General features: G+C 42.0%; 1 protein-coding gene across 1 annotated transcript in view; it reads left to right on the forward strand.

Annotated features, from left to right (window-relative positions):
* The window catches only part of Cdc25c (cell division cycle 25C), a 42,969-nt gene that overhangs the window by 9,739 nt on the left and 20,999 nt on the right, over window positions 1-12,231 (forward strand). The window contains exons 5-7 of the mRNA XM_013020312.1: window positions 480-513; window positions 615-704; window positions 8,863-9,023. Coding sequence (XP_012875766.1) covers window positions 480-513; window positions 615-704; window positions 8,863-9,023 — 285 coding nt within the window. The remainder of the gene's footprint in view (window positions 1-479; window positions 514-614; window positions 705-8,862; window positions 9,024-12,231) is intronic.

Raw genomic sequence — 12,231 nt, forward strand, 5'->3', positions numbered from 1 at the left:
AAAAAAAAAGAATCTCATAAACTTTGTCTCTTACAGGCATCAGCCACCAGTACCTGGCTTGAATTTTTATATTTACCATTAAAAGTACTTTATGTATTGTTTCTGAAGAGAAACCAATTATGAGTATGGCTTCTAGAATGGACAAATGAAAAAATTGGCATGTCTCAACAGCTTAAAAAAAATAACCAAACAAGCAAGGCGCTGGTGGCTCACGCCTGTAATCCCAGCTACTCACGAGGCTGAGATCTAAGGATCATGGTTCGATGCCAGCCTGGGCAAGAAAGTGTGAGACTCCTATCTCCAAAAAACCACTAGCTGTGGCTCAAGTGGTAGAGCAGTAGGCTTGAGCAGACAAGCTCAGGGACAGCACCAAGGCCCAAAGTTCGAGCCCCATGACCAAAAGCAAACAAACAAACAAATGAAAAAAAAACAAACAGTATTTAAGTCTTACCTAACCCATGCTTTGTTTTAATCTGCAGGAATCATCACCAAGACCTTATGAAAGGCAACATAGTGAGTAGCCCCTTTTTTGTGGGCTTGAGTTTGTTTCTTGGCTAAGAGGCAGAAGGTTTCTAACATATCTATGGCTTATGAATGCTGAACGTGTCTTTTAGGCACAGCTTCTTTGTAGCACACCAAATGCTTTGGATCATGACCTTCGAAAGAAAGATTTGATATGTAGTTTATCTACAAATAAAGAAAACGTGAGTATTTAATGGAAACGTAGGAATATTAGTGGGTTTTTTTTCCCCTTTGATTGAACTCATTGTATGAGACCTAAAGTTCTGTGTGTATATATATATATTTTTTTTTTTGGAGGGGGGGGTCTGGTCATGGGGCCTGAACTCTGGGCCTGGGCGCTGTCCCTCAGCTCTTCAGCTCAAGGCTAGTGCTCTACCACTTGAGCCACAGCGCCACTTCCGGCTTTTTTCTTTTTGCTTATATGGTGCTGAGGAATCGAACCCAGGCCCTCAGACATGCAAGGTAAGCACTCTACCACTGAGCCACCTTCCCAGCCCCTATATATATATTTATATATCTCAGTATTTTAGACAAACTGGAGGAGGGAATCTTTTTTGTTGTTGTTTTGTCAGTTGTAGGGTTTGAACTCTGGGCTTGGGCGCTATCTCTCAGCTCTTCAGCTCAAGGTGAGCGCTCTACCCCTTTGAGCCACAGTGCCATTTCCGGTTTTCTAGTGGTTTTTTGGAGATAAGAGTCTCAAGGACTTTCCTGTCTGGGCTGGCTTTGAACTGTGATCTTCAGATCTCAGCCTCCTGAGTATAGCTAGGATTACAGGCGTGAGCCACCAGCACCTGGCTGTTTTTTGTTTTTGTTTTTTTGGGGTCTAGTTGTGGGGCCTGAACTCTGGGCCTGGGCGCTGTCCCTCAGATCTTCAGCTCAAGGCTAACGCTCTACCACTTGAGCCACAGTGCCACTTCTGGGTTTTTTCTTTATGTGGTGCTGAGGAATCGAACCCAGGGCCTCAGGCATGCAAGGCAAGCACTCTACCACTGAGCCACCTTCCCAGCCCCTTGTTTTGTTTTTTGTACAGACCTTTTCTGCTTGTCCTAGCCATATACTAGTTAGTGCAAAATAAGAGAAACCATGGGACTTATGTTTATCTGGGCCTGGCTTACTTCACTTAATATAAATCTTTCCAAGTCTTTCCATTTCCTAACAAATGTCATTCTTTCTGTTTTTTTGTTTTTTGTTCTTTTGTTGGTCGTGGGCCCTGAACTCTGGGCCTGGGTGCTGTCCCTTAGCTCTTCAGCTGTAGACTAGCACTTTACCACTTGAGCCTCAGCCCCACTCTGGCTTTTTCTGCTTATGTGGTGCTGAGGAATCCAATCCAGGGCCTCATGCATGCAAGGCAAGCACTCTACCACTGAGCCACCTTCCCCGCCCCTTAAAATGTCATTCTTTCTGATGGAGGCATAGAATTCCATTGCATACATATACCACATTTTCTTGATCCATTCATCTTCTAAGGGGCATCTGGGTTGGTTCCATATTTTAGCTATGGTTATTATTATTATTATTATTTTACATCGGAAAGATACACAATTGTGTTTGGTTGTTTTCATCAGCCTTTCCTTCCTTTTGTTTTTTGTTGGTCAAGGGGCTTGAACTCAGGGTCTGCGCACTGTCCCTGAACTCTTTTGCTCAAGACTAGTTCTCTACCACTTTGAGCCACAGCTCCACTTTCGTTTTTTTGGTGGTTAATTGGAGATAAGAGTCTCACGGGGATTTTCTTGACCATGCTGGCTTTGAACCTTGATCCTAAGATCTTAGCCTCTTGAGTAGTGAGGATTACAGGTATGAGCCACCAGCACCCAGCCTGATTAGCTTTTCTCTCTCTCTTTTTATTTTTGGTTAGCCTTTTCTTGATGTAGTACTATAGGTATTATCTCTCTTTATAATCATCTTTTAACAATTCATCCCAAGCTTGTTTTTCCCTTTCTGTCCTTTTTGCTTGTGATAATAAATTAGTATCCTCTTGAACAAATCAACATGCCAGATATCAAATTCATATTATTTTTATTTTTATTTTATTTATTTATTTTTGTGGGTCATGAGGCTTGAACGCTGGGCCTGAGTACTGTCCTTCAGCTCTTCAGTTCAAGGCTACCACTCTACTACTTGAGCCACAGCCCCACTTCTGGCTTTTTCTGTGTAGTGTATTGGAAATAAGAGTCTCACGGGCTTTTCTGCCTGGGCTGGCTTTGAACTGTGATCCTCAGATCTCAGTCTCCTGAGTAGCTAGGATTACAGGCATGAGCTACTGGCACCCAGCTATTTGTAGCTTTAGAATATACGTTTAATATGTTTTATAAGTGTTAGGAAAATGGAGGAGAATGGAAAGAAATAGGTGGGACTCGATTATTAACAGGCTAGGAAAGTTTGTTGTCAGCAAGCACATACCTTCCCACGGGTTTTGGAGGTTGTGTGAGGGACTGGATTTGGGGCCATGTTTATGTGGGTCTTAACAAGGAAGCAGAAAATAAAAAATGGGCTGTGGTCTCATGGGGGCCAAGCTGTGATGTTCTTGGCCAGGCCCTGAGTGGAATACTGTGCCTGGAGTGAGGGGGTTTTCAGCTAAGCCAAGGTCAGAGTGACCTGCATGCTTAGACAAGCACGTGAGCCAGCACCTGGTGCCTTGCTTGACCTGGGGGAATAGGCAGGAGTCAGTCCTTCAGATTCCATCTTTAGATACATAAAAAGATTGAGCTGAGGGGCTGGGAAGGTGACTCAGTAGTAGAGTGCAGTTTTTCTTATTCAGGGAAACACCACTTTAAAATCCTTGGAGTGGCAAGCATCTAGAAACCTGAGGTTTCAAAGAAGACTAGGGGAGCTTCATGTGTCTCCCCTTTCTCTGCTGGTGAGTCATTGAATATGATCCTTAACAGTAAATTGGGGTACCATGAGCATTGTATAGCAACTCTGGATTTATAACTGACTTTTTCTAAGCTGAAAAGAGGTTGGACAAGTAAAGTTAGAGTAGAGGAAAAATAAGAACCAGATGTCTTCTAATTTTTTTATTTATATTTAATAAGGAAATTTTTTTTTTTTGCCAGTCCTGGGCCTTGAGCTGAGGACCTGGGCTCTGTCCCTGAACCTCTCTGTGGCTCAAGGCTAGCACTCTACCACTTGCGCCACAGCACCACTTCCAGCTTTTTCTGCTTATGTGGTGCTGAGGAATCGAACCCAGGGCCTCTGCATGCAAGGCAAGCGCTCTATCACTGAGCCACCTTCCCAGCCCCAGGAAACATTTTTTTCCTAAGCTCCTTTTCCCCCTTTTGTTTCTTTTTCTTCTTCTTAATCTTTTTTTGAAATTTTGTTATTGTTGTCACCCATACTGGCTTTGAATTCCTGTGTTCTTGAACTCGTTATCTTTCTGATTCAGCTGTGGTGACAGTTCCTCTCTCACTCCCTCCTTCCTTCTTTCCTCTCAATCTTCCTTACTTCTTGTATCAGCTTAAACTCAGAACCAGAGTGCCTGAGTTAGTCAGGCACTCTACTGCTGAGCCACATCACCAGCCATTTTTTGTCCTAGTTAGTGTGTGTGGGTCTGTGTATGCATTTGCGCATGTATGTGCGCCTATGCTGGGGCTTGAACTCAGACAACTCTACTTCTTAATTCATGGCTGGTACTACCACTTCAGCCACACACACCTTCCCTTGCTGGCTAATTGGAGATAAGAGTCTTGTGGACTTGGGCTGGGAAGGTGGCTCAGTGGTAGAGCGCTTGCCTTGCATGCCTGAGGTCCTGGGTTCGATTCTTCAGCACCACATAAGCAAAGAGAAAAAAGCCGGAAATGGCGCTGTGGCTCAAGTGGTAGAGCGCTAGCCTTGAGCTGAAGAGCTCAGGGACAGCACCCAGGCCCAAAGTTCAGGCTCCACGACCAGACCCAAAAAAAAAAAAAAAAGAGTCTTGTGGACTTGACTTTTCTTCCCTGGCTGGCTTCAAACCTCCATCCTCAGATCTCAGCCCTTCCTGTAAGCTAAATGTGAGCCACCAGTGCTACCAGTGTCCAGCCTGCTTCCTTCTTTCCTTTCTTTGTTTTTCTGCCCCAGCTACAAGCTAGAATTATAGGTGTGTGCCACGGCTTCTTTATTCTTTTTCCTCTTCATAATGAAACAGTATGTGCTCATTATGAAAGTGGCTTTAAAAGTATAGGAAAGAGGGCTGGGAAGGTGGCTCATTGGTAGAGCGCTTGCCTTGCATGCCTGAGGCCCTGGGTTCGATTCCTCAGCACCACATAAGCAAAAAGAAAAAAGCCAGAAGTGGTGTTGTGGCTCAAGTGGTAGAGCGTTAGCCTTGAGCTGAAGAGCTGAGGGACAGCACTCAGGCCCAGTGTTCAGGCCCCACGACTGGACCTCCCCCCCAAAAAAAACCAAAACAAACAACAACAAAAGTATAGGAAAGATAAAGCTACTACCTAAAAATAGAATTAATGTTACCTAATTTAATGTGGCTTTACAAAGCTAAGGTCATATTGAATATACAATATACTTTTTGAGGCATGGTCTTTCTATGAATCTCAAGTTGGCTTCTAACTAAAAAATTCTGCTTTGGCCTCCCTCATACTTCGCTTAAAGGTATATACCACCATGCCCAGCTCCAGACATAAAATTTGATGTCCTACTTTTTTTAGTTTTCGTGCTGGGGATGGAACCAGGACATGAAACATGCTAAGCTGTGTTCTACCAGTAAACTATATCTCCAGGCCATTTGTTTCTGTTTTCTAATATTGCAAACTTTAGGGTTTTTTTTGTACTTTTATATGAATATGTGTTTTGTATGAATATATTTTTTCTTTGCAAACATTATTTTAAAGGACTTTAAAAATAAATACACTATACTTTATATTATTGGACACAGATATATTCACATGTTACTTTAACAAATAATATTACAAATTTTTGAGCATTACTCTTCGTATTTCACATAGAATTGGAACAAGAATTACTAGGTTTAAATTTTTGGCCTGGGGCTAGGCACCAGTAGCTCAGGCCTGTAATCCTAGCTATTCAGGAGGCTGAGATCTGAGAATCATGGTTCAAAGCCAGCCTGGACAGGAAAGTCTCTGAGACTCTTATCTCCAATAAACCACCAGAAAACTAGAAGTGGTGTTGTGGCTCAAATGGTAGAGTGCTAGCCTTGAGCTGAAGAGCTGAGGGACAGCGCCCAGGCCCAGAGTTCAAGCCCCATGACCACCCAAAAAAAATTTTTTTTTGGCCTGGAGCCTGTGGCTCACATCTATAATCCTAGCTACTCTGGAGGCTGAGATCTAATGATCAAGATTCAAAGCCAGCCCAGGCAGGAAAGATGGTGAGACTTTTATCTACAAATAACCACCAAAAAACAGGAAGTGGTAGAGTGCTCACCCAGATCTGAAGAGCTCAGGGACAGTGCCTAGGCCCAGAGTGCAAACCCCATGACCAACCAAAAGAAAACAACTTTTTTTTTTTTTTGAAGGAATACAGCTTAGTGGTAGAGTGCTTGCCAAGCATGCACTGGGTTTGATTCCTCAGTATCACATAAACAGAAAAAGCTAGAAATGGTACTGTGGCTCAAGTGGTAGAGTGTTACCCTTGAGCAAAAGAAGCTCAGAGACAGTGGCCAGGCCCTGAGTTCAGGCCCCAAAACTGGCAAAAAAAAAAAAAATTAAGATATTTGAGCTGGACACTAGTGCCTCATGCCTGAAATCCAAGATACTAAGAAGGCTAAGATCTGAAGATCCTGGTTCAAAGCAAGCCCAAGCAAACAAATTCCAGGAAACCGTTACTTTCATTTAATTAGTAAAGAGCTGAAAGTAGAGGAATAGCTTGAGAGGTAGAGTACCCGCTCTGAGCAGAACAAAACTAAGAAAGAGCATGAGGCCCTGAATTCAAGGGCCACTCCTGGAGCAACAACAACAACAAAAACGCCAACAAGCCAAGCAAGCAAACAAACAAACAAATATGTATATGTGTGTGTATGTGGTTTTGATGTGTACTTCAGATTCCTCTTTTGAAAGGTTACAAGAATTTAGAGTTTTTTTTATTGTTATTATTGAGGAGTTGTAAAATGAATTGTAATTCCATAAGTCAGGTAATGACTATAATGCTTCTTAGATAATGTTACCCCTTCCTTTGCTTTTCTCCATTTTCTCCCGCCTGTTTCTGCCCACAAGTTGCTTAGTTCATTTTTTACATAGTTTATATTGGATACCATGACTCTATTTATTCACCCTACCTCCCTCCATTCCTGTACCCCCCTAAGAATTTAGATTTTTATGAGTAATCCATTTCTTATAGCTTTGTCATCACTTAAAATGTTAATAATTAGACAAGTGAAATATTTTGTTTTATATTAAAAATATTTAAGTTGGGTGCTGGTGGCTCATGCCTGTAATCCTAGTTACTCAGGAAGTTGGGATCTCAGGATTGCAGTTTGAGACCAACCCAGGCAGAAAAGACCATAAGACTCTTATCCCCAATTAACCACCAAAAAAACCCCAGAAGTAGAACTGTGGCTTTTGTGGTAGAGTGCCTATCTTGAGTGAAAAGCCAAGGGACAGTGCCCTGGCCCTAAATTCAAGTCCTAGTATCAGAAAAAACAAAAACAAAGCCAAAACCCCAAAAAACTAGTGATGTCATGTGAATGTATTAAACATTTTGAATTGTTTCTATCTTTTGATTATTGTGAGTAATGCTGCTGTGAACAGAATATACAAATCTGGAGGAGTAAGCCGGGCACTGGTGGCTCACGCCTGTAATCCTAGCTACTCAGGAGGCTGAGATCTGAGGATCACGGTTCAAAGCCAGCCCGGGCAGGAGAGACTGAGACTCCTATCTCCAATAAACCACCAGAAAACTGGAAGTGGCACTGTAGCTCAAGTGGCAGAGCGCTCGCCTTGAGCTGAAGAGCTGAGGGACAGCGCCCAGGCCCAGAGTTCAAGCCCCACGACCGACAAAAAAAAAAAAAACAAATCTGGAGGAGTGGTTCATCAATAGACTGCCTGCCTAGCAAGTATAAACTCCTGATTTCAAACTCCAGGACCACAAAAAAAAATTATCTATAACTTTGAGTTAATGTTTTCAGTTCCTTTTTTTTTTTTTTTCTTTTTTTGTGCCAGTGCTAGGGCTGGAAATCAGGGTCAAGGCAGACTCTCTTAGGCTGATGATATACCACCATTGGAACCATAACTACATTTCCAGGTGTTTGTTTGTTTTTGTTTTAGTTTTTTGTCGGTCAAGGGGCTTGAACTCTGGGCCTGGGCACTGTCCCTCAGCTTTTCAGCTCAAAGCTAAGCTCTACCACTTGAGCCACAGCATTACTTCTGGTTTTCTGGTGGTTAATTGGAGATAAGTGTCTCATGGACTTTCCTGCCTAGAATGGCTTTGAACGTGATCCTCAGATCTCAGCCTCCTGAGTAGGATTTACAGGCGTGTGCCACCTGCACCTGGCTTACATTTCTAGTTTTTTGCTGGGTAACTGGGGAGTCTCATGGACTTTCCTGCCTGGGCTGGGCTTTGAACCACAATCCTCAGACCTCAAACAACTGAACAGCTAGGATTACAGGTGTGAGCCCAGTTCTTGCATTTAAATACTTTTTTTTAGGGCTGGGAAGATGGCTTAGTGGTAGAGTGCTTACCTAGCATGCATGAAGCCCTGGGTTTGATTCCTCCATATCACATACACAGAAAAAGCTGGAAGGGGGTGCTGTGGCTCAAGTGGTAGAGCGCTAGCCTTGAGCAAAAGAAGCTCAGGGACAGTGCCCAGGCCCTGAGTTCAAGCCCCAGGACTGGAAAAAAAAAAGAAAAAAAAGAAAATTTTTTTGGGGGGGTCCGGTTGTGGGGCCTGAACTCTGGGCCTAGGCGCTGTCCCTCAGCTCTTCAGCTAAGGCTAGTGCTCTACTACTTGAGCCACAGCACCACTTCTGGCTTTTTTCTTTTTGCTTATGTGATGCTGAGGAATCGAACCCAGGGCCTCATGCATGCAAGGCAAGCGCTCTACCACTGAGCCACCTTCCCAGCCCCAGGAAAAAAATATTTTAATGTTTTATATTTTGTGGTTGAATTCATGACTTCAGGCTTGCAGGTGACTCCACCATTTGAACTATATTTCTGCCAAGTCTTTTATGTATTTTAAGTCAATCTTTGTATGGTTTAAGATAAGGTCCTAAATAGGCATGGGAAGTGTTTTGTTTATTTTTGGTTTTTGCTCATTTGTTTTTGAGACAAGGTCTCATTATATGCCCAAGAGTAGTCCAGAACTTAGGATCCTCCTTCTCAGCCTCTCAGATTCTGGGTTATAAGTATAGCTCACCACACCCAGTTCTGAATATGTTTTAATATTGTTAATATACTTGACAGAACAATGGAATCTTGGAAAATGAAATGAAATATCTAGGCAGTCCCATTACTGCAGTTTCAAAGTTGGATAAAAATCCAAAACTAGAAGACAACATGATAGAAGGGATTTCAAGAGAATTGACTGACTTTTCCTTGAAAGATGAAGAAGACATCAAGGTACAGTACTATCTGATGATATCTTTGCATTTTCCTCATTTTATTTTTGAGTAAACAATATTGTGTGTCTAATAATGTTTCAGCCACTGTCCCACATGTTAGTATTACAGAGATCAAGAAGACATGGTTTTAGAGCTGGGAATAGTCGTGCATACCTATAATCTCAGCATTTGAGAGATAGAAGCAAAATGATTGAGTTTAAGATCAGCTTGGTTTACAAAGAGGAACCTAGTCATGAAAACAAAAATGAAAATAGACATGATCATTAGACTTAGAGCTATCTGATTAGTAGTGTGTTAGAGGTATGTGTGGTTGTTTGTGGATATTTTACTCCTGGGTAGGCAGGTTCCAGTTAGTAAGTTTGAGAAGCTCATCATCAATGTAATCTGGTAGTGGATGAACTATACCAAACATGATAATTGAAATTATTGTAGTATATCTGCCCACCTGTTTCTTTTTATCCTCCCTGTATCTGAAGCCCGTGGCCTTTTGAGCTATGTACTAATATGCCAAAGATAGTTTCTGAGGCATTTCTGAATCAACTTTTTTTTTTTTTTGTCAGTCGTGGGGCTTGAATTCTGGGCCTGGGTGCTGTCCCTGAGCTCTTCAGCTCAAGGCTAGCGCTCTACCACTTGAGCTACAGCGCCACTTCCGGTTTTCTGGTGGTTTATTGGAGATAGGAGTCTCACAGTCTTTCCTGCCCGGGCTGGCTTTGAACCGCGATCCTCAGATCTCAGCTTCCTGAGTAGCTAGGATTACAGGGGTGAGCCACCAGCGCCCGGCTTGAATCAACTTTTAAACAAATCTGGTGTTAGTACCTTTTAAGTTTGTTCATTTTACAAGATAAATAGGCTATAGTGGAATTAGAACACTTGTTTTAGTTCTTATTCTCTTATTTACTCCTGTTATAACTATTTGCAAGGCAGTTAATGTTGCCTCAGTGAATAAACCTTTGTTTTTCATTTATAAATTGGGCAACATAGCAAAAATTTTCCATAGGATTGTTGTAAATATGAAAAATATTAAGTTTTTGTGCTCATCTCATGCATATGTATGTAGACATGAATAGTAGCTGTTTGGTAAAGGATGTGTTGATTTGATTGTAGTGTTAATTTGATTTTACACATAGATTGCATGTATGAATAGAATTATGCAATTTTTGTCCACTATACCTCACATAAAACTGAAAAAAATTACTATTTTTATTATTCCACTTTCTGGGGGGAGGTTTGTTGTTGCTGGTACTGGGGCTTGAAATTACTGCCTCATACTCTCCCTCAGCGTTTTTCACTCATGGCTTGTGCTCTATCACGTGAATCATACCTTCAGTCTGACATATGCTAGTTAATTGGAGATAGAGTTTCTCAGATTGTCTGCCAGGGCTTCTTTCAAATGGAACGCATCAGACCTCACCTAGAATTACAAATGAGCCACCAGCACCCAGCTCACTATATACATTTTAACTTCATACTTTATACTTGAATATATTCTTCCTTGTAAAAATTAAAACACAAGCTGGGCACCAGTGGCTCACACCTGTAATCCTAGCTACTCCAGAGGCTAAGATCTGAGGATCATGGTTCAAAGCCAGTCCGGGCAGGAAAGTCAGTGAGACTCTTAATCTCCAATAAACCACTAGAAAACCGGAGTAGCACCCAAGCACAGAGTTCCAGCCCCATGACCGACAAAAAACAAACAAAAAACAATAAGCCACAAGTGCTTGGCTTCCATTTCCTTTTTTTTTTTTTGTCAGTTGTGGGGCTTGAACTCTGGGCCTGGGTGCTGTCCCTCACCTCTTCAGCTCAAGGCGAGCGCTCTACCTCTTGAGCCACAGCATCATTTCCAGTTTCCTAGTGGTTTATTGGAGATAAGAGTTTCATGGAGTTTCTTGCCCGGGCTGCCTTTGAACCGCGATCCTCAGATCTCAGCCTAGGACTACAGGCATGAGCCACCAGTGTCTGGCTTTGTGACTCATACTTGTACTCATCCTAACTACTCAGGAATCTGAGATCTGAGGATCATGGCTTGACACCAACCTGGGCAAAAGTCCTTGAGACTCTTAACCACTAAAAAGCCAGACGTGGAGCTGTCTTTCAAGTGATATAATGCTGGCTTTGAACAGGAACTCAGGGACAACTCCCATACTCTGAGTTCAAGCCCAGGACCAGAAAAAAAAAAAAAGTGAAATAGTAAGGGAGAATGTAAAGGGAGTGAGATTGATTGGAATGCATTGTAAATATGTTTGGAAATGTAATAATAAAATTTAGCCTGGTATAATATAAACTAATTAAAAATAGTTGAAAAAAATTAAGACCCTTGGCCTAGAGACATGGTTCAACTGGTAAAACACTTGTAGCAAGTGCAAGACCCTGGGTTTAATGCTAGCATGAGAAATAAATACATGAATAATTTTTTTTAGTGGGTGAGGACAAGAGGGGAAAAGTGGGAGAGAGCAAAAGAAGGGGTAACATTTTCCAGAAAAAATATACTCATTACCTGACTTATGAAACAGTAGCCCCGGTATATATCACCTTTATAAATAACAATAAAACAACTAAAAAGAAATGGGAAAGTTTATGTTGGCTCATAATTTTGAAGGTTTTGGTCTATGGTGCATCAACCTTGTTGCTTTTTGGCCTGAAGCATGAGAGACATCTTGGTAGAAGCATGTGGCAGAGAATTAGCTCATTTCATGGCACCCAAGTCATGGCACTGTGAAAGTATAACTTTGGAGTCCTCCAAAACAGAGTGTTAAGTAGAGTGGAAAGTAGAAATGAGAAGATCCAGTCATTTCCAAGAGTAGACTGTGCCGTGTTGGTGACCAGAACAGTGGGAGAATCAACCACTTTGCATTGCATCATGTATCCTGGTGACTGGGGTTCCACATGCCCTTGGGAAGCATCATCCAAGTTTCACTCCCCTGAAGTGGAGTGTACTTCATAAGGCTATTTCTTTTTCCTTGTTTTATTTTTTTTGGCAGGGGGGGGAGGGGGGTTGGGGGGTTAAGTTGGGTGGGGGGGGAGAATTTGGCAGTATTGGGATTTAAACTTAGGGCTTTTCACTTGAGATCCCTGTAGGCTAACCTTTCTCTTTTTTTTCATTTTCTTTTCTTTTTCTTTACTTCCTTCCTTCCTTTTTTTGGCTAACCATAGTGATTTCTTCTTTTTTCCTTTTTTTCTTTTTGAACTGCTGTTGAGTCTTTTTTTTTTTTTT

Source organism: Dipodomys ordii, unplaced genomic scaffold (genome assembly GCF_000151885.1).
Source record: "Dipodomys ordii isolate 6190 unplaced genomic scaffold, Dord_2.0 Scaffold50, whole genome shotgun sequence".
NCBI classification, from domain to species: Eukaryota; Metazoa; Chordata; class Mammalia; order Rodentia; family Heteromyidae; genus Dipodomys; species Dipodomys ordii.